Source organism: Neodiprion pinetum, chromosome 7, assembly GCF_021155775.2.
Source record: "Neodiprion pinetum isolate iyNeoPine1 chromosome 7, iyNeoPine1.2, whole genome shotgun sequence".
NCBI lineage: Eukaryota > Metazoa > Arthropoda > Insecta > Hymenoptera > Diprionidae > Neodiprion > Neodiprion pinetum.
In genome coordinates this window covers 16,580,756-16,607,089 of record NC_060238.1, presented here as the reverse complement: position 1 = coordinate 16,607,089, position 26,334 = coordinate 16,580,756, and the positions used below count along the sequence as shown (strand labels likewise).

Sequence of the window (26,334 nt, the reverse complement as noted above, 5' to 3'; positions counted from 1 at the left end):
TCAAAAAAAAAGCAAAATTCCTAGAAATTTTTGTATCAATGTACTCGGTTTCAGCATGATCATTAAATAGATTACAAAGTTATTTTTAAGCACCGTTTGATTCCGAGCTTCACTTCTTAGTCGAATTGGTACTATTAGTTCGGGAAAAATTATAAATTGGTCAGGGAAACACGGGGAATTTGTTTGACTATTTTCAGTGGTCAGCGTGATTATTATATATAATATCGCGTGTAATGTAATAAAAGGAGAATCTACGCCGATAGATGACAGAATTTCATTTACTGTATGACCGAAAATCGCCGAAGAGTGTTCCAATTTAATGGTCATCTAAGAACCTAAAGACATGGTCTTATGAAAATATATCATATTGAAGTTGGTAACGTTGATCGTATTTTTTGCTGATTTTTTTTGCTTCGTTTCAATTACCAGTCATGCTCAGAACTGTAATGTTGAATATGCACTTATTGTTAGTAGGGATATGCCAAATACTCTCTCTACAAATCGCGAAATTACAGGAAATTTGATTTTCATCTTATGTGTACATTTGAGTTACATTTTGTAATTTTTTCATCGTTTTCGTAAGAGAAATGAAAGTTTTTTAGCATTAGAAACATCACATCAGCAGTTAAGACTGTACCTGTTGTAGTTCATTGCATGAAGTTTAAAGTTAATCGCTTATTCAGCTGGTATTCAGTAAAGTACTCAGTAGCTCCCACGTATAGGTATAAAAGTGACAGAGACGAAGGTAATCCAGTGATACGATCGATCGGTCATCGATTACTCACAAGCGGTAAAATTTTAACGTTCGTAAAGCTAGCTCTGCACTTATACAAAAAAATTTGAGAATAATCATGAATTAAAGGGCTATTTACAGTGACTGACAAAAAAAAGAGACCGCTTTTCAATTGTTCAATATAACATAGACTTTTTTTTTTGACGATGCCTAATATTTGGTATGGCCACCTTTAGCTTTGATAACGGCTGGGAGTCGTCTAGGCATACTTTCGACGAGATTCTGCAGATAGTGGTCATCCAATTCCTCCCAAGTTTTGTTAAGGGCCGTAAAATAATTTTCCTTGTTTGTTACACCAGTTTTATTGATTTTCGCGTCCAAAATCGACCACAAATTTTCAATTGGGTTGAGATCGGGTGATTGCGCTGGCCAATCAAGCACTTTTATTTTGTTTGATTTCATGAACAGCTGTGTTTTCTTCGCTGTATGCTTCGGATCATTGTCTTGTTGAAAGATGAAATTCTCTTCCAATGCGATTCGAACCAACGACGGTTATAACCTGTTGCGATGAGACAAAAAAGGTTACTATTAGCAACCATAGAACTTCCTTCTGCCATAAAGCACGCAGCCATAACTGAGCGACTCCATATTCCGGGCCCTTTATGGGTCATAGTGAGCAGCGTTATGGCTAACAATTTTAACAACACTACTACTCGCAACGGCGAGGTGTAAAGATGGCTACAGTCTTGTCGCAGCCCCAACAGCGATACTATAAGGACGCTCCACTGTATAGAAACTAGGTTGGGACCAGCCCCCTGACACACGGTGCTAAAAGTGGTTCGGAAAATGTCCCTCGATTTTGCCGCCAATTTCCACCACTAGTGGTGCTAGTAGTTACCTGACGAGCTTGCGCGCGGTCAGCGAGGGCAGCGAGCGTGTCAGAAGTCTACTACTAGCGCCACGTAGAGGAACTAAAAAACGGGGACAAGGCGCGTACAATTTTTTAGTATACAAGCAGTGGTGAGTGTCAGGGGGCTGGTTGGGACATGGTCGGTGACCAGTATCTGACGGTGTGAAAAAAATCGCGGCTAGGTCGATCAACCTATGCAGTATCACGGTTCTAAAAGAAAATTTATGGGGGAGACTGGGGCTAAAACTGTAACAGTGCATTCATCTCCTTAAGTATAAGAGACATGATTGCAAGGTGAAAACAACCAGTAATATGCCATTCACTTCATCACCCTCTTCTCTCTTCTACTTGTGCAGATACCGTGAGTATTTGAGGAAATGAAACAGTCCGAAGCCAGGTACGCGCGGCTCATGTAGCGCGCGCACTGTCGTCCGTAAGTTCGGGTATGCTCGACAAGAGAGCGCGGAGAGCGCGCGCTTCATGGGCCGCCGTGCTTAGCTTTGGACTGTTTTAGCTCCTCAAATAGTCACGATGGCTAGATAAATATCTTATGAAAAATCTTCGGTAATAATAAATCCATCTTGTTGAATTGAGTATTTTTGTCTTATGTCTTGCGATTCACTTTTCAGATATTTTATAGAAAAATAAAATACTACCTTACCGTAATCCCTGTTTGAAAAAAATTCGCTACCAGCATTGTGAATACGTAATTGATATAATAAAAATATGACATTCAATAAAAATTAAAAATAAGAAATGAACAGAAACGGAAAATATCATTCAATATTCATTAGAGATTTTAATTGACAGCGTGCTGTGATGTAATATTTGAGAGCGATGTTAACGTGGTCGACATCATGCAAGAAATGTGCCAAAACATCGTAACACATCACCAGGTCGATCCCCGAGTCCGAGATGCCTTGAGGACAACCAAACTGACGCCTCAGAGTATCAGTTTATGCCACGAAGAGGTGCTTGCAAGATGTGGTATAGACTTGTCTTCTTTCTTAGCAGAAAGAGAAAGACTTGGAAAATCTTACAAGCAAGTATTGGAAGAGATAAGGTCTTTCAACAGTTCTCTCTGCTTAAAACTGAATTTCGGAGTACCTTTATCGCAGCTGGGAACGCCGCATCTTATAAGATATCACATACTGATGCCCCATAGTAAGACAGGAAATATTCATTGAGCAAACATAACCTAACGAATGACAAAAAGCTAACGCCCTTATCAAGGTGTTTATAAAATAAATCGATTTCTTTGCTCATACCCCTGAAAACTAGAGCTTTGAGAGAACAAAACATCCTCGCACTGACCGAGCTTTATAGCTTAATGAGAAGCTGCCGCTTATTGAACATTTTTCATTATAGCAACCAATTAACGTCTACGACGAACTGTTTGGAAAGAAAAAATTTGGAGATCATGAAGATAATATTTAAAGTTAAAGACTGAATTATCATTCAACAAATAAATTTGTCTATTGAACAGTTCCGATTGTTGATTAAAAAAATGGTGAACAATCATTTAAATCGCAAAATCATTATTATAAGTAAAATCGATCTGAATTTAATTGATATATGGAACACGATGGTGTCGAAAAAACAAATACAAAATTAAAGATAATTTTTTTTTTTATAAACAATTAAAATTGTGCAATGCAATTGTGGTCTTGAAATTTTTTCGTCCCTCAAAGTTGGTCGTAGACGTGAATTGGCTGTTATAATTGGAAATGTCCAATGAGTAGTAGCTTCCCATTAAGCTATAGAGCTTGGCCGGCGCGAGGATGTTTTTTTCTAATAAAACTCAAGTTTTGAGGCGTAGAAGCTAAAAAAATCAATATTTGTTTTTATCACACCCTAGGCTTTATACTAAATTATTTTCTAGATTCCCCGCTTGACTAATGTAAACTAACTCGATGAAATTACGTGTCTCGTTATTTGTCAGCGTTTGTGAGTTTCGAATGTAATTTTATGAACTTGTCAGTATCTTTGAAGAATACGTGCGTGTCACACTGAGAAAAGAGATTATTTACTATTAACAAACGTATATTTGAATATGGGGAAATAAATGTTTCGTTATTATTATCGAGTTTTAACTGAATCAAATATGATTTGTTAACTATTAACAAATTTTTATCGAGCATTATTTGGCTCGACTCAAATTTGATAATAATAACGAAACATTTATTTCAACATATCCAAACATACGTGTTTTAACAGTCAATGAACTATTTTCTCAGTGCATTCAAAAAAATCTGTTCGCTTGAGAAATGGAAAAGTTTCATGAAATTTTTGCATTTGATATTTTAGTAGTTTAGGCATGTCCTTCCTTCTTTCATTTCAAGTAACGTTGAAGATGATATTACGGGTCGAAAAAAGGTACTGTGTGACGTCACCCATGCTAAAGTATATCTATGCCGGGAGAATTCCGCGAAGGCGAATGATCTACGAAGAATCGAGTTCTCCGATTAATTTACCATTTTAATGAAACAGTTTGCGAAACAATTTGCCATAAAATAATCATGTTGCAATTTATTAGATTCTATGCTGCATTGCTATCGCAGTTTTTAGCAATCTTCGAATACCTGCGTAATTTGAGAGTACATTTTACGAAGCTCAACTTTTGACAGCGCAAGCTGACATCTAACAGAGTTCGTGTCAGCTGCAACAGCAAAAATGAGATGTAACTTCGGTTGCCTATCTGCCGGCGCATCGTCGCTTGTATACTTTCCTTGCGGGAATCCTCTTGATATATTCTACATCGAAAACTGTGAAATTCAGTTGCATATAACTTTTGCAATTATCATTTTAAGCGAAAATGAAAAAATATGGCCGAATTATTTTGAAATAGTTACCGTTTTGCCCATATAAGAGGTAGAATTTCTTTTCCGAGACGTCCCTTTTCGGCTATTGTTGATGTAACGGTGTATGGAGCGTATAGAAAGAGGGATATTTTAGGGTTATAAGAAGTGAGCCGATTTAGGCTGCAAATAGTAGTGTCGCTGTTAAACGTAAGTTGCCGAACTCCCTATAGTTTATGATATAATAAGTGCGACTGTGTACTTAACACATTCAATTTCATCACTCAATGTAGTATCAATCAGCGCCATGTCAGTTATTTTATGTATCCTTATTTGCATCCAGAGTTTAACCACATTTTGAACGCAACATCCATTAGAGAGTGCCCTCCTTTTATACGCTTCATATAGCGGTGATATACCGTAGAAACGGTTGCGCCAGTTTCCAAGGATGCTCCTGAGTTTGACCGGGGTTAAGTTTAGGAAAAGGAGCAGGGTATAGATGAATAAGTTCTCGGTACTCCTTACTATGAAAGTACGGTGAGTTTAATTGAGCTTTTAATGAGTATTTCCGTGAACAAAAAAGAAAAGAAAGGCTACGTACTCACATCTAGGGACTCACGACCGACTACTATGAAATACTATATAATGTAATGTGCTGAATATATGCCGTGAATATCTGATGAAAGGACCCGTTCCGAGTCATGCAATGCGGCTACTCCAACACACATGCAAATTTTATGTGAACCGAGTGAAGGGGTAAAGTACTGCCAACTTGCCAAAAATGACGGCCCGCTCGGGGATCTTGAATCCCGCAGGTCTCATGGTAACCGATGGCGTAAGTGATGCACAGAGAGGTTAGAATTCATTTCGGGGACGAGTTCCGGCGTCCGACGCTACGCCCCGACGCAGAGTGAATTACTGAAATCGTGAATACCTCACGATACATAATTACGATTTGATTATAAAACGTGGTTAGAACAATCTAACTTAGAAACGATTTTGCCAATAAGTGAAAATTGTTATTACGGAATAATTCAATTTAGTGAACAGTATAACGGTACAACAAATCAGAACAGCATATGAATGAAACAAAGTTTGATGACATGAATTTTATTACAAATAAATTAGAAACAGGATTCCGCAAAATCCGTTTAAGGGTAATTTACTCAACATTCTGATTATTCAATCAATTTCATATTAAATTTTCACCATTTGAAACCTGGAACTACGTACGTTTATTAATTGAGGTACACAGAGGACGAGAAATATGACACTCAAAATATAAATTTAGATTTGTGGCATGATGGAACACAATATTTTTGGTTCACGGGTTTGTGGCACACATGCAGTATGGCGCACTGCATTTTGGTATACGAGAAATACTTATAAGACGCAGATTTATGGCACCTAAGAGTTATGGCACAGCAACTTATCTCAAGGAATTGTTCGAAAAATTGAGCAGGAATAAAAAATGATGAAGGTTAGACATTGGTGTAGTTGACATGAAATTTCCTCAAAGTAACTTAGAAATTGACCGATAGAGAAAAAAAATTCAAGCACTAATCAATCCGCGATATGTATATTATACGTAAATGCGTGTAATGTTTATTCAATCGCTTTTCTTCAATTGTATGGTGAATTAAATGAACGAAACTATCTTATTTCAGATTTTTCTTTATTCAACATAGAGATTATGATTATGAATACGCTGTTGTGCTATAACTCCTGTACGCCAAAAGGCTGTGTGCATTGCTCGTGTACCATAATCCCTGCGCGCTGTAATGCCACGTGTTATAATTGTCTTGTGTCAAAAATCTTATGTTCCATTAAGTCACGAGTCTGAATTTTTATTTTGCAGTTATCTTTTCCGTGTACCACTGCTCTGTATACCATTGAGCAGTGTTCCATAATTTTGTGTGCCATGTCAAGTCCAGTGTACAAAATTTTTTGCTGCGTCGCTAGATTAACCGTACGGGCATGCTCATACAGACGTTGCGCTTTCGATTGATGTGAACCACGGTCTCACATACAGGTCTGAGAACTCGGGCATTTTTAAGTCGTGGAGAGTGTTATAGTAGTGTAACCGAACTGTAAGTTCCTCGTTTGTTCACTAGCTGCGCTGTCATACTAGGGTATTGTAGGTATAGATATATAGGTATCTAAGCAGCAAACTTGATTAGCTCATCCCAAGTTTGCACTACTTAAATGGCTTACCCCAAGGCTGCACTACTTACCTGGCTTACCCCAAGGTTGCACTGCTCCAAGTGGCGGAAACGAGCACTACGTTTTTGCCACATTATTTGAGTCAGTCACTCCCCACCGTACGAGTTTCCAGACCTGTATGTAAGACCCTGGGGTGAACGTAGCGTCTGTCAGCGACCGTAGTACAGTATTGCGTCATGTGTTACTACAGTATATTATAGAATAAAGAAAAAAGGTATATCTCGGGTTTTTTCCTTCGGAGTGCAATTATACACAATACTCTGAGGGATGTCCATTGCACTAATGTTTTGAAGAAAAAGATAGTGCAGTAAAATAAATATTCTAACACAATTTTTGAAAAAATGAATTTTTTTATTCTTGCGATATTATTGAATTATTTTCACTTTTCGAAAATTTCCTACGATAAAAACAATGGTGTGCAAGGGAAACCAATTTGACATTGTTTCTTGCAAGAACAAATAGGGAACCCGTTATCCGCATGTCATGGATAATAAAGAACAACAAGCTAAAATTGTTGGCTGGCTGCGGTGTGTCTTGTGTGTTATTAACTTTTTACTTCTAAAAAACCTTTGAAAAACCATATTAATGTCCACAAGTACTGTAAGCAAAATTTTTTTTTTTTTTGTAACACCTGCATGGGAAGTTCAGTATCGTCATCGGACGTGATGAGTTGTAAGTACGAACGCGTCCGCTGTATGTCAGCAACATGTCTACGTTCAGAATATTACGTTTGCAATCTTCTGGAGTCGAACTTCCCATTATAGCTGTTACAAAAAATATTATACGATACGCGCACTCCTATATGACCCTCGCACTTACCTACGTGAAGTTAGCCCCCCATTTTGAGAAATCAGAATTTTCGGAAATTGTTCCAGATTGTTCTAAGTTTGTTCTACACTCTTCCAAAACTTGATATTGATCACTCGTGTAACACAATTGAAAAATGCTAAAAACCGTTTTTTGACCGAGCCCCCCACTTTTGAAAAATTGAACTTTTTTTTGTTGTTCCGGTTTGTTCCAGTTGTTCTAAACGATGTTCCAAAACGGTGAAGTCGTAAGTTCAACGGCGGGTCTACCAAAAGGAAAAAAGAATTTTTGACTAGCCCCCCACTTTTTGAGAATCCAACTTTTTTCGATTGTTCCAGGTTGTTCTCGTTGTACTGAACATTGTTCCAAAACGGTCAAGTCGTAAGTTCAATAGCGGGCCTACTAAAAGGGAAAAAGAATTTTTGACTGGCCCCACACTTTTCGAGAATCCGACTTTTTTCGATTGTTCCAGGTTGTTCTCGTTGTACTGAACATTGTTCCAAAAGCACGATGTAGTGGGTCGAACCATAGGCTCGTAAAATTCAAAAAACGGGATTTTCGGTCGCCTACATATTTGGGAGTCAACTTTCCAACGTGTTTCAGGTTATTCTAGTCGTACTGAATATTGTTCTAGAAGCACGATGTAGTAGGTCCAACCATAGACTCGTAAAATCAAATAAACGGGAGTTTCTTGTATTTTTCTCAATTTTCGTACTTCATTATGATTTTTGATGAGTTTTCCGATTTCATTGTATTTGATACTTATTAAATCATAATTGATTGATTTTTCGATTTCAATCATGATGTGGATTTAAAGAAAAAAATTATTATATATTTGGACAAGGTGCTTGAGCTCTGTTACGGCCCGATCCCAGAGCCTCTTGGCTGTTAGTACTCGAATCATTCTTATTCCTCTAATTCTGTTCAACATTCAATTCGGAAGTCGCTGTACTTAGATCACACGAATCTAGCTGCTGCTTCTTATTCTGACTCATGGATGCGGATATTTGGCTTGAATGAGAAATACCGATAAAATTGTACATGTTGTTCAAATCAATCAATTATGATTTAATAAGTATCAAATATAACGAAATCCGAAAACTCATGAAAAATCATAATGAAGTACGACCCACTACATCGTGCTTCTGGAACAATATTCAGTACGACTAGAACAACCTGAAACACGTTGGAAAGTTGACTCTCAAAAATGTAGGCGACCGAAAATCCCGTTTTTTGAATTTTACGAGCCTATGGTTCGACCCACTACATCGTGCTTTTGGAACAATGTTCAGTACAACGAGAACAACCTGGAACAATCGAAAAAAGTCGGATTCTCGAAAAGTAGGGGGCTAGTCAAAAATTCTTTTTCCTTTTTGGTAGGCCCGCTATTGAACTTACGACTTGACCGTTTTGGAACAATGTTGAGTACAACGAGAACAACCTGAAACAATCGAAAAAAGTTGGATTCTCAAAAAGTGGAGGGCTAGTCAAAAATTCTTTTTCCCTTTTGGTAGGCCCGCCGTTGAACTTACGAGTTCACCGTTTTGGAACATCGTTTAGAACAACTAGAACAAACCGGAACAACAAAAAAAAGTTCAATTTTTTAAAAGTGGGGGGCTCGGTCAAAAAACGGTTTTTAGCATTTTTCAATTGGGTTGCACGAGTTATCAATATCACGTTTTGGAACAGTGTAGAACAAACTTAGAACAATCTGGAACAATTTCCGAAAATTTGGATTTCTCAAAATGGGGGGCTAACTTCACGTAGGTCTCGCCGTGTATTTGTATCGTAATTTACTAGTTTCACATGAATAATCGAAATATCTTCTTCAGGCATTATAAAACAAGAACGACGAACGCCCCCACATGCCGGTGGGCTTCACCCGGCAATGCGAGAACGTGGAAGAGCTATTCCTTCTTCACATATTGTTCCGAAGATAACTGATCGACCTGATCACATTGCTGTACCAAAAATGAGACCACCAATGGGTGGTGCTGGACACGTTGTACCACCACCAAAAGGAAATGGCACGATGGGAATTATTATGCCACTTTACACTCTTGGCATCGTTTTGTTCTTTCTGTACACAATCGTCAAGGTATATTATCAAGTTTGAACTGCTGATATGATATTGTAATAGATACATACACATGGGAATTTAACCGAATCGAGGCTACCAGTGTCGCTTTTTACCATCTATTAAACCTGCAGAGCAGACGGCATGGATGGCCTTGAATCGGCCAGAATTCATCTCGGGAGGTTTACAACCCCAAATTGCAACCAGCTTTGTTAGATATGTCACGAACACGTAGGCTCCGATTCGAGAAGGGTGACCACAACAAATAAGGGTCCCTGAAGTATTCCTGCGTGCAAGATGTACACTTGGAGACAATGAATCTGAGACGGCTTCATTTTTACACTAGACAGTTATGTTGGCAACACAGAAAAACCTGCAGCGCCATAGTCGGCCGAGCGCGAAACAAACTCAATCTTAATAATCGTAACATAACCCATAACCGTCGAATCTAACCTTAAAATACCGCGGGGATAATGGCTTGCTCGATTGAGACGTCAACAACGGTCATGGATTATGTTATGTTCATTGAGATTGAGTTTGTTTCGCGCTCGGCCGATTATCGCGCTGTAGGTTTCTCTGTGTTGCCAACATAACTGTCTAGTGTAAAGAATTAGCCGTCTCAGATTCGTTGTCCCCAAGTGTACACACACAACACTTCCGTTGTCTATCTGCCGGCGAGACATCTCTCGCTTTCTAAACCCCCCCCCCACCCACCTCCATATCGTGAAGCGTTCACCGCATATGTGCAGGCTGGTAACGTTCGGAGCAGTTCACAGATTTCGCCATTCGAAACTTCCACCCGTATCAAATCGTTACTCGTCGCAATTCCGGTTCAGAACAACTTTTATTGATGGCTTACGATTTTTGTGGCTCGGATGAATACGAGCGGCCCCTTTGTGACTTTTATCTCATTTTTTTTGATCCCTCGATTTGTCGCATAAGTGTCGCATAATTCGAAACGCTTTGATGATCGCTAATCATTGCCATTGACTTACTTACATACGCGAATATCGAATTGTTACAGTACTATAGTATATGCTAATTCAGAGTAGCGGTAGTTCGGATAATACAATACTAATTTTGGATCTTGAATGGTAGAGAATATTATTGAAAACGTAACACAGTAGTGAATAAATTTTGATGCTATTTTTCCATGTATAATGTGTCACTTTAATATATAGTCATATCATTCTAACTCCGTTTACGTGTGGAGTAAATTGAAATATTGTTAATTTCAATGTAAGGCTATGAATTTATTTTCTTCGACATCTTTTTTTTCTAACAGCGTATGCATGTATTCCAAATTTTCAGCACTTTTTTTGGTTAACAGAAGTAGCCATGGTTTGGATAAAGACTATTCACAAATTCCATAAGCACGTTGTAAACAGGCGAAAGAGTCAGAAGGAGATAGATAGATAGATAGATAAATAAATAAAGAAAAGACAACCACAAACATGCTATGTCCTTTATGAAAAGTCTAATCAAGAATAGAAATAGGAATAGGAATAAAGCCGCTTTCCAAATCGAGCTGGAAAAGACGCTAAAGCAGGCTACGGAAGCGAACGGGAATAAGAAAACGAAAGTCGCGCCACAGATAGACGAGAAGCAATTATTAGATAAATAGAAGAGGTGAGCGTCGCAACTACAACTGCAAGCCAAGTCCAGAGGGAGAACGATGCAACGAGAAGCCGAGCCCAGTTTAATCTCAAGGAGACGAAAACCCCACTGTACTGTCGGGGCGAAAACGACTGGGAGATAGCCAAGAAGCAGAGGAGAAAGAAGGGGGAAGAAAGAAACCAAGAGACAAGAAGCGGACCAGGACCCCAAAAGGCACCTCCCAGAAGGAAATTACCAAGACTGAGATGAGAGGCTGTCCTCATACAAAGACCGAACGAAAGCAAAGTGTCTTACGTGAATATGCTTAAAGCAGTGAAGCAGAAATCAGGCATGGAAGAAGTGGGATCCAAAGTCTGCAAGATCAGAAAAACTAGGGATGGAAACCTCCTCATAGAGCTATTGAAAGGCTCGAAACTAAAAACGGTCAGCGGAGCAATACGCACGGCGGTACATGACAAACTAACCGTGAGGCTGCTAGTCCCGACAGTTACAATAGAGCTTAGAGATCTTGAAGACGATATAGTGGAAGAAAATGTCAAACAGGTACTGGTCGCAGCCCTCTAAGAGGTCATACCAGATCTAATAGAGGTAAAAGCACTCAGAACAGGCCCGAAAGACACCCGGGTCGCACTTGTGTTAACACCAAGAGCCATGGCAACTGCAAAAGTGCTAAATCCAGGCAAAGTCAGAGTTGGCTGGGTCAACGCAACCGCGCGAGAAAAGAAAACGATCATTGGATGCTACAAGTTCCTGGAATATGGACACACAGCCCCAGAGTGCTCAAAAAATGTTCAAGAGAAGTTGTGCTTCAGATGTGGAGAACCAGGGCACTTAGCTGCAGTGTGCCAACAGCTGTACAAGTGCTTGACTTGCGAAGCGGTAGGCAAACCCCGTGGCCATAGGTCAGCGGATTATTCCCCGCCCTTCGAATAGCTAGAGGGAAGCTGAACCGAAAAAACGGTAATGGCTGATCTCCCTAGCATCAGCATTATGCAGATAAACCTCAACCGGTCTCGGGAAGCAGCTGGCTATATTCAGCTGCTACTTCTCTCCTAACGTGACGGACGTGTTGGTGAAACTGGACCTGACTGCGTTGGAGGAGCACATCCGAATGTGAAGGGCCCACTTTTCGTGGCGGGTGACTTCAACGCCACAACAATGGCATGGATCGGAGGCCCGCGAGATCAAAGAGGTGACATAGTGGAGGAAATGATGGCTACCTATAACCTTGCAGCGGTGAATGATGTACGCGTGCACACTTTGGAGAGGGTAGGCAGTAGATCGGTCTTAGACTTGACATTCGTATCCCCAATAGTAGAGTCATCTTATCTTAGGAAGTACTGGACGAAGAGACACTCAGCGATCACCGCTATATATTGGCGAGACTCCGAAGAAACCAAAACCAACAGAGGAAATATAAATCGAGAGTGGGATGGTCCCTTAAAAAGATGAACTGCAAAAAATTCCTGCAAAAGCTCAGTGCAACTAAACAAGAAGGTTCTGCTACTGCATAAGAAGCAGCCGAAGCACCCATGACGAACATAGAGGATGGATGCGATGCATCAATGCCACGCAGGCCGTCGACATACCACAGGAAACCAGCATACTGGTGGAACGAAGAACTGGCGGAACTGAGAAAAGAGTGCAACAGAAGTCGAAAGAGGTCACAGAGGGAAAGAAAAGAACAGGCCAAATGCGGTGGAGGAACAAGAAGCTTACAAAGAAGCCAGAAGACTCCTGATAAGCAATACGAATGAGCGAAAGTGAGAACTGGAAAAGCCTCACTGAGTTGATCAATCGAGACCCTTGGGGCTTACCTTACAATATTGTAATGGGTAGACTCCGGAGATCGCAAGGATCAATCGTACCAGAAGATGAAATAAGCCTTCGTAGAAGCGTGGAAGTGCTGTTCCCGACGGGAGAACCTCGAAATGGCTTTCCAGTTGAAGAAAAAATGGAAGCAATTGATTTGTTCAGTCTTCAGGATTTATAAGCCGCAGTGAGCAGATTCTCCTCTGGGAAAAGTCCTGGACTGGACGGGGTTCCCAACAAGGTGGTACATTTGCTGGCGAACGAGAATCCTCAGATACTACTGAGCGTCTTCAATAAATGTTTAGTCGAAGGAGTTTTCCCCATTAGATGGAAGAGGCAAAAATTGGTCTTAATACCCAGGGGCAAAGAGAGTACAGCGGCTGATCCCTCGTCTTTCAGACCACTGGGAATGATTGACTCAATGGGCAAACTATTTGAGAGGCTCATCCTCGATAGGATGGAGAAAGTGTGCGAAGAGGAAAGAAACGTAGGAATCTCCGAGGCGTAGTTCAGCTTCCGCAAGAGACTGTCGACGAACCATGCATTAAAGAAGGTAGAAGAGAAAGTATCGGAGGCCTTATATAAACTACCTAATCGGGGAGGATACTGCGCCATAATAGCGCTGGACGTCAAAAATACGTTCAACTCGGCTAGTTGGGAGCGCATTTACCAGGCTCTGACACAAGAGAAGAAGATGCCCAAATACCTACGTAGGATTATGAGCAGCTATCTAAACTATAGAAAGCTTGTAATAGTTGCCGAGAAAGGCAGGATAATATTGACTTGTCAGCAAGAGTACCTCAAGGATCGATAAAGGGCCCATTTCTATGGATCTGCATGTACGATGGATTACTGAGGCTGAAACTTCCGCATGGTGCATCGTTGGTTGGGTTTGCTGACGACCTGGCTCTAGTCGGGGTGGGAGAAGCAGCAGAGTTGGTAGAGACAGTTGCCAACGAAGCTTCGGAGCTGACAGCTGAATAGCTGACCAGCAGGTTCTTGCAGCTGACGGTGCGTAAATGCGAGGCGATCCTGGTTACACGGCGTAGGAAGTACAAGGTACCCCAATTCCGAATCAACGGAGAAGTAGTTCCTCTCAAGAACGAGATAAAGTACTTGGGAGTGTGGCTTGATGGGAAATGCTCATTTAAGTACCATGTCAAGCAAGCCGCAACAAGGGCGTCAATAATATGCATATCACTGTCGCGGCTAGCGTACTTAGCGAATAAACATATGTGCGCAGTACAGCGGAAGATGAATCTGCGCATCATCAGCGGATGGCGTTTGATGTCAAGAGATGCGGCCAGCGTACTGTCAGAGGTTCCGTCATTTAGGCTGTTAGCCCTGGAAAGGAAAGAAATATGGCACGAACAGGAAGATTACCGGCGGAGACACGGTCATTTGACCGAGGAAGCGAGAAGCTGCATACGAGAACGAGCAAGGGAAAACCTCTACGTGAGATAGCAAGAAGAATGGGACTCTTCGAAAAATGGAAAATGGACGTACTCAATGATACCGAAGATCAAGGAATAGGCCCTCCGCAATCATGAGGCGATGGAACACCGATTCACGCAGGCAATCAGCGGCCATAGGTGTTTTGGAATATATTTGGCCAAAAGAGGGCATATGCCTAGCAGCAATTGCCGATTATGTAGAGAAGAGAAAGATGACGCGGAACACACTTTGTTTGCATGCCTGGCACACGAACAGAACAGGAGAGAAGTTGCGCGAGACGTGGGAGTGCTACTGTCAAAAGACAACATAATAGCGGTCATGCTTACGTCACAAGAGAAATGGAACCAAATAGCAACCTAAATAAGAAAGGTAATCAAGACTAAAGAAGAAAGGGAGAGAGAAACGAGAAGAAGAGACTGAAGATATTACAAGACTGATACGCTAAGTTATATAGCAACCGAAGAGGGATTCTACGGGATCAGAACAGGCCCCACCGAAATAATACTGGAAAGGAGTGCCGGTGGGTGCTAGATATTGTAAGGAGGATTTCGGATTGCGGTTTTACACTCGTACAACTGTAAAACGAAAGGGTTTTTAGTCAGCAGGCCACGCAGGAGACTCTGGCACACGGTGGCATCAGGGTTGAGATGGTTTCGACGATCTCATCAACAATGCTCACTACGGTCTATGAAAGATTTTTTACCCCACGCCTCCATAAAAAAAAGATAGATAGACAGATAAATAAATAGATAGATATATCTATTTATGTCTATGACAATATTACACAATGTAGCCACAGAGCATTACAAATTCAAATTAAAAAAAAATTACTCTGTGACTAAAAGAGATAGACAGCACCATATAGTGCAGTATTTGACAGTAAATCAAACTAGAGTAGCCTACACCTAACATCCAATGCCTGACACGCGAAATTGAGAAAAAGAAAAGAGAAAGAGAGAGCTTAAGACCGAGTGTCCTCAGTATCCAGCAGATGGATAAAAACACCATTCTTGAACGGCGTAAGTGAAGGCGTGGCCCTAAGTTGAGGCGGAAGAGAGTCCCAAAGACGTAGTCCAGCAACTGCGAATGAATTAACGTACGCAGTTGTGCGAGAGAATGAGGCTATAAAACCATTTCTGGGGGTCCGCGAGGAGCGATCGCCGGAAGAATCATAAACCCGATTGACGAAGAGCTCACGCAGGTAACCAGATCGTCCTGAACACGGCACGATAAAGAGCTGAGATAGGAGTAGGAGAGAAAAAAAGCTAGAGTTTAGCGTCAAGACTAACGGATAAATCAGCAAACACCGCGCAGCAGTAATCGCAGATCGGAAAGATCAAGGTCAGTACCATCAGTTTGCGCAAGTTCTTGGAGAGCAGACATCTTGGCACACAGTAGGCCAAAGGTCCAGCTGAAGTTTGGATATGTAAGGTCCACAACCAAAAATCATCGTATGCGTTTTCGCAGACGGAGAGCAGAGGATCTGGACCATTCCAAGACAGCATGAACGTCCTCATTGAAGTAGGCGTCGGCATCCGCAATCTTCACCGATGGGAACTGGTAACAGACCTGCAGATCGTCTGCATAGACTAGATGGTCGCAGTATTTCAGGAACACGGAAATATCGTTAATTAAGATGGAAAACAATAGTGGTTCCAAAACTGAACCATGTAGAATACCAAGACCAAGATTCTCCCAAGAGGAAAAAGACCATCCGGGGACGCGACTTGCTGCGACTAATGCAGATCGGAAAGCTTTCTGAGTAGAACTGCTTGCAGGATCATGTCGAAGACGTTAGAGAAGTCGACGGCGGAAGGAGGGGGAGGGGAAGGGGGAGATGAATAGATGCGTATATTCGCCCTGGGACAAGTTCCCTCAGGCGGCATATAAAAAGCACGTACAATCAAAACATGTGCATTATAGGCATAAAATACAATAAAACCAACAACAAATTATCATACATCAAGATTAAGGTTGAAAAAGAATGACTACAGGAGGAGATAAAAATAGATAAAAGTAAATAGACCGAAAGTGAGTAAAAAATAAAGATAAAATAATGAATAATATAAAGAGGTAATGACGGAGAGATGTGTTCATTGGCTTTGGGATAAGTCCCCTCAGGCGGCGTATGATACATAGTACGGGCATAAAAAATTTTTAGGGAAATAAAATGAAAATAAAAATATACTTCAGAAACAGTATATGAAGCTATTGTACGAAATAGAGGAACAAAAATAAATACAACATAAATTATGCCGCAATCTACAGGCAAGATAAAATAAAGATAAGATGTATTGCGGTATAGAAAATGAAATCAGATCTGGTTAGCATTAAACTTAGCGGAAGCAATAAATTGAAAAAGTAATTATAATAGAAATAAAATGACTAAATAAATTAAATGGATTTAGTAAGTGAACAAAACATATTAAATATGAAAATAGAAACAAAAGTAAAAATGTTAATATAAATGAAAATAAAAATGAAAATGAAATTATAGATACTGCCTTAGGCAATATAGAATACACAGCATAAGCATAAAAAATTCGAAGAAAATAATAAAAGCAAGAATATACAAAACAAAAACGGTTTACGAAGATATACAGGGTATACTAGACAAAAAGTAATTCGTAGTTACAAGTACGTAAACGCAGAAGAAGCAACAGTATATTGTGTAACAAGAAGGAAAACTCGGTATTCTCCGGCCAAGCGTACGTTTGCAATATGAGTCATAGGTGAGCACACATTCGAGCTGAAGGCGCGTAATGCTTATGCGATCTAAAGAAGACGCCTCCTTGTTGCACACGATTCTTTATACATATAACAAGACTATGTTTAAGCAATGGCGACTGACAAGCTAAAGATTTTGCAAGCTAAAAATAATCGATGCATCGATTAATCGAGTCCAAAAAAATCGAAAGAATTAAATCAATTAATACATTATTTCGTATTTTTTTGGAACGATGCATATGAAATAAAAATTTCGTAAATTTCAGTTCGTAGCTTAGTGCGTTGGGGGAGGGGGAGGGGCGGGAGGGGGGTCATTTTCTACAAAAAGTACTTGTGTAATATTTGAAAAGCCCCGATGGAGTATTCCAATAACAGAGGTTCGGATAATTGAGGTTCCACTGTAGTTGGCCTGCCCATTTTATTTGCAATTGACATCATTTGAACCCCTATTTGTTATTTTATAGTCTTTTACTAATGAAGCTTATAGGATGCGCGTGGTCTGGTATTTCAGTCATGATTTTAGGTTAAGGTGGTTTAGGTGCTTAGTTATCCTCGGTTAACTCCTCCTTCTCTAAAAAGAACTATAAAGCTTTGATTATATTTTTATCCAATTATTTATATGTGCAAACAATTCTTTACAACAGCATATTTAGAATTGTTTTTGTTTTTTATTTTTTATTTAATGGATCAGTTCTACATTTACGAAACGGTCCCAATAAGAAAATAATATCCTCTTCAGCCGAGGCGAGTTTTTGGACCGGCCCATGCGATCTTGGATTAAATTTAAGTATACAGTTTTTCACAAAATTTATGGGCCATATCGTTTCGATTACCGTTTATTGATGTTAGCTACTTAGCGATCGGGGTGCTCAGACTGCACCACTTTTTGTCCAATTTGGCGTCTTGGCGCAACGAATCTTACATTGGTGACTGCAAATGAGGCGAGGATTACAGGGAGACGTAGCTCAAAAACACTCTGACCAGTGGGAAGCTCCTTCGTGAACCCATTCATACCACGTTATACTTGTTATTTCGCCGCCGATCGCTGTTCTCTTCAACTTCCTGCCACATTGACGATATTCCCGAAGTATCGGCATGAGATTGCGATCCATAGTCTCTGAAAGCACCACATTGAAAGGCCGTTAAATTCATTACTGTTTAGGGCCCTGTCTAGGAATGCCATATTTGTAGAGATCTAATAATTTGTTGATATTTACTAATATATAATACACTAAGGGCTTTGGCCCTGCGCGCTTCGCGTGTTATCCCGGTTGGCGTTTCGCGCTTCATAAATTCTCATTGTCAATGAGAAACATAAGTTTGCACTAAAACCGTTAGAAGCAAATCCAAGTCGATATCGTGTCAGCTTTAAGAGATATCGTTAACCAGTAATGACACGTCTCACCTCTTTTCATCCCCTTCGGAGTCGAATTTAGAAAAATTCTTTCTCGGTAGAACTCTCCAAATTCCACAGTTCTAGGTTCAGGGATTTGGGCTGGGCGTATAGAAATTACGTTCTGGTTACGTGAGCTTTGTCGTCTTCTCCCCCAGGCTGGCCACCCCAATGAGCCTAAGTGATGCAAATTTGTTTTAGGACTTCAAATAATTCATGGAGTGAACTTATCGCTGTCAACGGAGTTACGTTGTAAACTGTTTTGTATTACTCGTCTGAACGTGGAAATGGCAGTTGGCCAATTTTTTTTTTTTGTTTTTGCGGGCTATCTTGTCCCACAGGCCCCTGGCACTCAACTAGATTCTCGTATAGCAGGACGTTCCGTTAATATCCCTCATCTCTATGTGGCACTGGTGGACACCTGTCACGATGCGCGCGTCCCTATTAGTCATATAAAGGTTAGAAACAACGCAGAGAGTAGAGCTGTGTGGGGCAGGGGGCATAGAGGGTAGAGCAGGTGACTATTAGTGCCGCGTAGTGGCGGGGTCACTAATGGGAACATGGTAAAACCAGGAGTGCCTGGGGTCTGGTGATGTTCCACCATCTGCTTTGCCGAAATCTCTAGCATCTTCTATATCGATATAAGTGCAACGCTAAAAGCTCTTATTTTACTTTTTTTTGTTCGAAACTGAACAGCTTAAGTTGTAGTAGTATAAGATACTAAATTCTTACAGGTGCTACGAAAAAACGCTGACAGCGACGTACCGAACGATTATCCGGTGGGTACAGCTGAGACGGAATTCAGAAAAATGGTATTTAGTCCAGAAACTTTAACAAGTGCTGTCACAGGAACCTTGTATAGACAAAAAAAAGAGAGATCTCCTTCACTGCCTAGACCTGCTCCAACATTAGAAGAATTGAAGGCTCGTAAGTATCGGTTCTTTTACAGATTTTTCACTTTAGACTATAAAAATTCTGCCATTTCAATTGGAACATGTACAATTTTCCTCAAAAGTATTTTCACAAACTATTTTCTCTCAGCGCAAAAACAACGCTGTGAGGTTTTAATTATAATATAGCGAACAATATTTTCGGTTTCATTCTTCTCGTTACGATCATGTTTCTTACTGTGCTCAGGAAAACAAATCTAAAAACTGGTTTTTCTCTGAAAAATATGAAACTCGACTGTAATTTATCTTTGAAAAGCAATTAAAAAATCTGTATTCAGACGCTTATTATATCATTCTGGAGGCAGACTTTGCATTTGCTTTGAATGTCGCCATAACCTAAAGATATTTTGTCAATTCAGTTAGAAATGATCAAAAAACACACTTTAAGTAGACTTTAAGAAAATCAAGCCCGGAAATTAAATACGCTAGCAAATTTGACCAAAGCTCAAAATAAATGCGGCAATATGAGGAAAGGACAGTGATATAGTCCAAGAGCTGATTACAAATTTAGAGAAGGTGTTTTGCCCACGTTAAAATAATAAAAATACAACACTATTACTATGAGTGCATCTGGAATGGTTGGTCTGGTAGAGGTCTTGCGGTTATTTCGTCATCGTGCAACCCATTAGATTTGAAAAAAAATAAATCCAAAAAATATCTTTTGAGCAATTAGAAATTTTTTTATTTATTGTTTCAGTAGCTGTATAATATATAAATAACAATCCTAGACTAGTTTTTGAGTTTTAAAGTATGACCTGACCCCCCCCCCGAATACATTTATTTAATATACCAAAAAAATATACTTTAGGCATCTTAAAATTTTTATGGCATATTCAATAAACAATTTAAAAAATACATGTCAATTGCCAGTCAATTTGAACGGTTTTTAACAACCCCCAGTCTCACTTGTAATTACAAGTGCGAGAGAGATGGTTTATCCACACCTACCGGTAGCTGACGGGGCCCCTGGCTCCTCGACCTGTGATCGGTCGCCTCAAGACCACGTGACCACTATTGACTATGAAACTCGCTCTCAACACACAGCAGAGTATTTTGGAGTAATTAATTTTTCAATAAAAAATAACAAATACATTATAAGCTCGTAAGTTTTTTTCCTTTGATACCAACGTGTCATTAAATTCCTTACAACTCGTAGACTTGCTAAACGGAGTATTATATGAGGTATGTGTGGTATTACTTTGAATAATTTATTAATTTTTTTAAACTTAATTTTCATTAAAATAATTTTTATATTCTAACTATATACACAAATATTTGGCCCATATATATACATATTGATAAATCTTGATACCCAGAACGACAAAAACTGCAGTAAAAACTATGATAAAAGCTTAACAATATCAAACTAATTTTCCACGTGGTCGTATAAACTCGTTATGAAAAATACTCCGAAAGACTCTGCTGTGTGTGCTGAATACGAGTTTCACGGTAAGCAGTGGCCACATGGTGACATGGTCTTGAGGCGACCAATCACAGGCCGAGGAGCCAGGGGCCCCGTCAGCTGCCGGTAGGTGTGGATAAACTATCTCTCTAAACTAGTCTGGGATTGTTATTTATATATTATACAGCTAGTAAAACAATAAATAAAAAAATTTCAACTTGCCCAAAAGATATTTTTTGAGTTTATTTTTTTTTAAATCTAATGGGTTGCACGATGGCGAAATAACCGCAAGACCTCTACTAGACCCACCATTCCAGATGCACCCATAGTAATAGTGTTGCATTTTTATTATTTTAACGTGGGCAAAACACCTTCTCTAAATTTGTCATCAGCTCTTGGACTAATAGTTTTGGATAATGTTTGAACTTCAATATTATCTTCGCTCGATGCATAAAAAAAATAAGAATAATAGTGTTATTGTGAAGTCATATGTGAATGAAGTGGAATTAATTATGATGTTCCTGTTCAGATGACATTGCAAATTATTAACTAGTGATTTTTGCAATCTTTCGTTACACTCACGTTACCAACCAAAACTCATACATTCCTTCATCTTACATCAAGTTATGTAATATATTGTTTACATTTTAGTCGAAACTTCCGAATGTTGCTCGCTGCGATCTGAATTTTTTTCTCTAAACAGAGTCTTATTGGTTGCTAAAGATGAATGTGATTAATGCACTATAGTTCAGCTGAAGCCGACGTAGGCTATTCTTTTTTACTCCAGGGTAAAGTGTTCAGCAACTGATATACCTACGAGCTTGCAGTGTTTCCTGTCATATCAAAATACAAAATATATGATACCATTTTAACAGAATATTTTTCATCTAAATTTTGAGCTTTGGTTGAGATTATCAGTTCAAGAATTGCTCAGTCTCATAATTTGTTTAATGTTTTCGACAAACTTTATTTTGTCGTCCTACGATAATCTAATCATATCCCATGTACAATAATTGTTGTTTGGGAACCGAGAACAAAATTCATTCTCATAGAATAGGTGAACTTACGCAAAATCCAAATGACTAAAAAGGTTTCATGTAATTCAATCATAAACTATTCGATCACGCGTTGTTAAGAACATCGATTATGGTTTGTGAACATAATTTATTGCGGATTCGTGGAATACATACGTGTGTGTATTATCACGTGAGTTTTTTCAAACCGAGTATAAAAATGTCTGTAAGAATGAATTTACCACTGTTTCGCATGCTGGGACACTAGAAGCAGCAGGAGATATAGAGATAGATCAGCTCAGGCAACGGCTGGTCGAAACAGAGGCAGCGATGGAACGAATTGTCGCTCAGATGGGCAATTTATCGCGTTCTGTAACGCATAGTCCGAGCCCACAGCCCGAAGCAAAGGTTGACTAATGAGTTTTATTGAAAACAGTTCACATTTTCAGTTTCATGTAGATTTTAGAAACATGCACGCTGCTGTGATCTGAATGTGATTTGAGCTTGTGTGTTCGTTTTCCAAGTTTTATCCCACAGCAGAGACATTCTTTGTCCACTGGTTCACGCATCAAAACCGTCGGCAAAGTTTTGACCTCTACTTACATGTCTTTTAGTGTAGACTAGAGGGAAGTTTCAATTTCTTTCTCCTGTATATCATCCAAAATTTACGAGGATCATGCCAGATGCGAATATTTAACAATAGAATTTACAGTAAATCAATACGTTCCAGCCCCTAATATATCCATATTTCACCATGGACAAGCCTCTTATTGTAGTCTTAACATCAAGTCTGTTAGCCTTTCTTGAGCTTTTTGAATCACAAAAAGTCTAACCAACATTTATGAGAATCCCATCACGTGTGACTACTTTTTAAAATTAAATCACACTCGAAGTATTTTTAGCAAGTTCAATTTTTGTCAAACATGGTCGTTTCAAATTTCCCAACAGTTTTCTAATTCACTGCAAACGTAAACGGTGTCATTTTTAACGAGTCATTTAGGATATCTCGAAAACTAAGCGTTCGTGCCACACGAAAAGGTTTTGGATGAAAGCTGTTCACTCACTTGTTCATTTTGAAGGGGGAAATGTATTAGAGAATTCGATGTGATTGTAGGTCGCATTACTTTCAAGAAATTTTAATGGCTGCCACTAAAAAAAAAAAAAAAATGTAACCAATTTTACCTCCGCGTAAAACTTGTAGCTAATAATTAAACCGAGACGAGGGGTCGTTCATTCTTGAATCAGTATGCAATCTTCTACAAACAGCTTTCCCTCACGGAAAAACCTCTCAATTTGGGGGTGAATTCGTACCCTCAATTTTTTTCTTATTGGAATTTAGCATTACCTATGAATTAGGGGTACAAATTGACACCCAAGTTGAGCGTTTTTTCTGTGAGGGTCAAGTCATATGAAATCGTGCAGGTTAAGTGGCGTGCAAAAGTTTCGGGTCAAATTAATTTTCACCAATAGTTTTTATCTAAATAGAGGTGAAAAAAAATCATGTATTCCGTATAAACTTAATTAAGTATGTATTCGAAATACATAACTAGTTAATTTTTACAATGAAAGAATATAAGTATATAATGAAATATATAAAATTCTATGCATCAAAAGTTTCGGGCCAAGCAATTAAAACTATGATTAGCTTGTGTATGATTACGTTTCTGACTTCAAATTTCTATAATAGTAGGAGCTCGAATTTGTTTACACTTGTATGTCAGTACTGTGAAGTCAAGATACCAAAGCGCACGCATTTACATATTCGTGAAACTGTTATAAAATTACACCAAGAAAACAAAGTTTCTCGTGATATAGCTTCAATATTATCGATTGGAAAAACGACTGTTAATAATATTATTGAAAAGTGGAACAAAAAACAAACACTTTGGTACACAAACAAGTACCTGGAAAACCCAGAAAAACGAATCGTTGCGTTGATAAAGTTATTAAAAAAAAGGCAGTCGTGGATCCAACGAAGTATGCTGCAATTATAACACGTGAATTACGTGAGAAAAAAATTGCCTGATGTTAGCCGCAGTACTGTTTCACGTAGATTGAACAAAGTTGGACTTTTTGGATGCGTCGGAATTAAGAAACCGTTGATTAGTGCAAAGAATAAGAAGGCGAGATTAGAATTTGCTAAGAAACATGATAATTGGACAGTCGAAGATTGGAAGAAAGTGTTTTTTCAGACGAAACAAAAATGAATCTTTTTGGAAATGACGGAAAGAGGTATTTTCGACGACCAAAAAATGCCAGATATGATTCTAGGTGACAAATACCGACTGCAAAACATGGAGGAGGTAATATCATGGTGTGGGGAGTTTTCTCATATAAAGGCGTCGGCCCTTTAGTAAAAATAGAAGGCACTATGGATAAAGTCGTGTATAAAAACATCTTAGAAAATCATATGCTTCCCTACGCGCGTTAAAATATGGCGCGAGGATGGATTTTCCAACAAGACAATGACCCCAAACATCGATCTGGACTTGTTGAAGATTTTTTCAAGGCAAAAAAAAATTCGTGTTCTCGAGTGGCCAAGTCAATCTCCTGATTTAAATCCTATTGAACATTTAAGGGGACAGCTAAGAGTAAAAGTAGGAGCTATCAATTGTTCAAATAAAAACGATTTGTGGGAAAAAGTTCAAGAGGAATCGCAAAAAATTGATCACACAACGTTTTGATTAAGACGTTAATAAAAACGATGCCTCGGCGATGTGCTTCTGTGATAGCTTTAAAGGGTATGTCAACAAAATATTAGTATAATTTGACTTTATGACGTGTTGGAAATAATTTTGGTTTTTATTTTTATAGTTTACTTTTCATAAGTTTGTTTGGCCCGAAACTTTTGCTCACATAAATTTCATATTTTTTGTTATAAGTTAATATTATTTTGTTGAAAACAATTGTAACTTGTTCGGTTCGACAATATAACTGATTCAGTTTAAATAGCAATACTCAGTTTTTTTTTTCACCCTCATTCATACAACAATTGTTAACGAGAAATAGTTTGGCCCGAAACTTTTGTACGCCACTGTAAATAAAGTTGAAAAGTTAGAAATCGAGTGGAACATGGCAGGACGAATTTTTTGTATTGCGTTGAAATCGCTAACGCAATGAGCAAGTCAGTGTGATTAAGAAGTGAGGCAGCACGAATCAGGATTGAAAGAGGATGGCCCGACAGTTGTGATCGAGTCTGAAGCGGCGTCCTTTTTTGACAGTGTAGGGTTCGGTCCCACGTGTCACTCCCTGCCATCGTTCACCGTAGTGGACCCACGTTTTCGCGTAATCGATCAAAATAATTTCTTGTGACGAGTTTGAGGCTCAAAAATAACACATCGTAAGAACGAGCGTGATAGCCTAGCGGTTAAGGTGTTCTAGTCCAGTCAAATTGTCGCTCAAAATGGGTTAAATAAACATTAAATTATGTAGTTTGGGGATTGTTAGGGATCGATAAAGGGGTGCATTCTGAACATAAATTTCAATTTGCGGGGTTCTCCGAAGGTCAGCTGGGCTCGGTTAACGGACCAAAATGTGTCTATGAGAGTAAAGGATATATTGTAAAGAGAAGTATAACAACTGACATAAGATAAGACAATAATGCAATTGGAAGAGTAAGAGTGGTGTTATCACGCAGCGTGAGTAGGTCGGTATTGGAAGAATCTATGAAGTAAAGAAATAGTATTAGTTCGTTGTTGGTTGAGGAGGTTCGTCTAGGGATGTAGACTCAAGTTGGTTATTTTCCAATGTGAGTAGACAATATCCAGGCTGTAAGGAAACAGTACACATAATGCGTTTTATGAATGTAATCGAACGAGTCGACTAGAGAAAAGAGCGCGAACTAGGCGCTGCGGACAAGATTGCACGAACGAGGTGCCTGAAAGGATCTCAAGAAGGTTGCACGAATTAGGTGCCTCGAATGAGTGCAGGAACTAGGTGCTTGAAAGGATCTCAGGAAGGTTGCACGAACTAGGTGCCTTGGATGAGTGCACTAACTAGGTGTTTGAAAGGATCTCAGGAAGGTTGCACAAACTAGGTGCTTGAAAGGATCTCAGGAAGGTTGCACGAACTAGGTGCCTTGGATGAGTGCACTAACTAGGTGTTTGAAAGGATCTCAGGAAGGTTGCACAAACTAGGTGCTTGAAAGGATCTCAGGAAGGTTGCACGAACTAGGTGCCTTGAATGAGTGCACGAACTAGGTGCTTGAAAGGATCTCAGGAAGGTTGCACAAACTAGGTGCTTGAAAGGATCTCAGGAAGGTTGCACGAACTAGGTGCCTTGAATGAGTGCACGAACTAGGTGCTTGAAAGGATCTCAGGAAGGTTGCACAAACTAGGTGCTTGAAAGGATCTCAGGAAGGTTGCACGAACTAGGTGCCTTGAATGAGTGCACGAACTAGGTGCTTGAAAGGATCTCA

The 26,334-nt window shown here is 39.4% G+C and overlaps 1 protein-coding gene across 6 annotated transcripts in view; it reads left to right on the top strand.

Moving 5' to 3' along the window:
- RIC-3 (RIC3 acetylcholine receptor chaperone) overlaps nt 1-26,334 on the top strand; it is a 50,248-nt gene that overhangs the window by 4,818 nt on the left and 19,096 nt on the right. For 2 of the 6 annotated variants that reach the window (XM_046636475.2, XM_046636473.2), the window contains 4 exons: nt 2,454-2,807; nt 9,304-9,569; nt 19,287-19,479; nt 22,186-22,325. In XM_046636475.2, coding sequence (XP_046492431.1) covers nt 2,454-2,807; nt 9,304-9,569; nt 19,287-19,479; nt 22,186-22,325 — 953 coding nt within the window. The remainder of the gene's footprint in view (nt 1-2,453; nt 2,808-9,303; nt 9,570-19,286; nt 19,480-22,185; nt 22,326-26,334) is intronic. The other 4 variants (XM_046636477.2, XM_046636476.2, XM_046636478.2 and 1 more) reach the window with 3 other exon arrangements.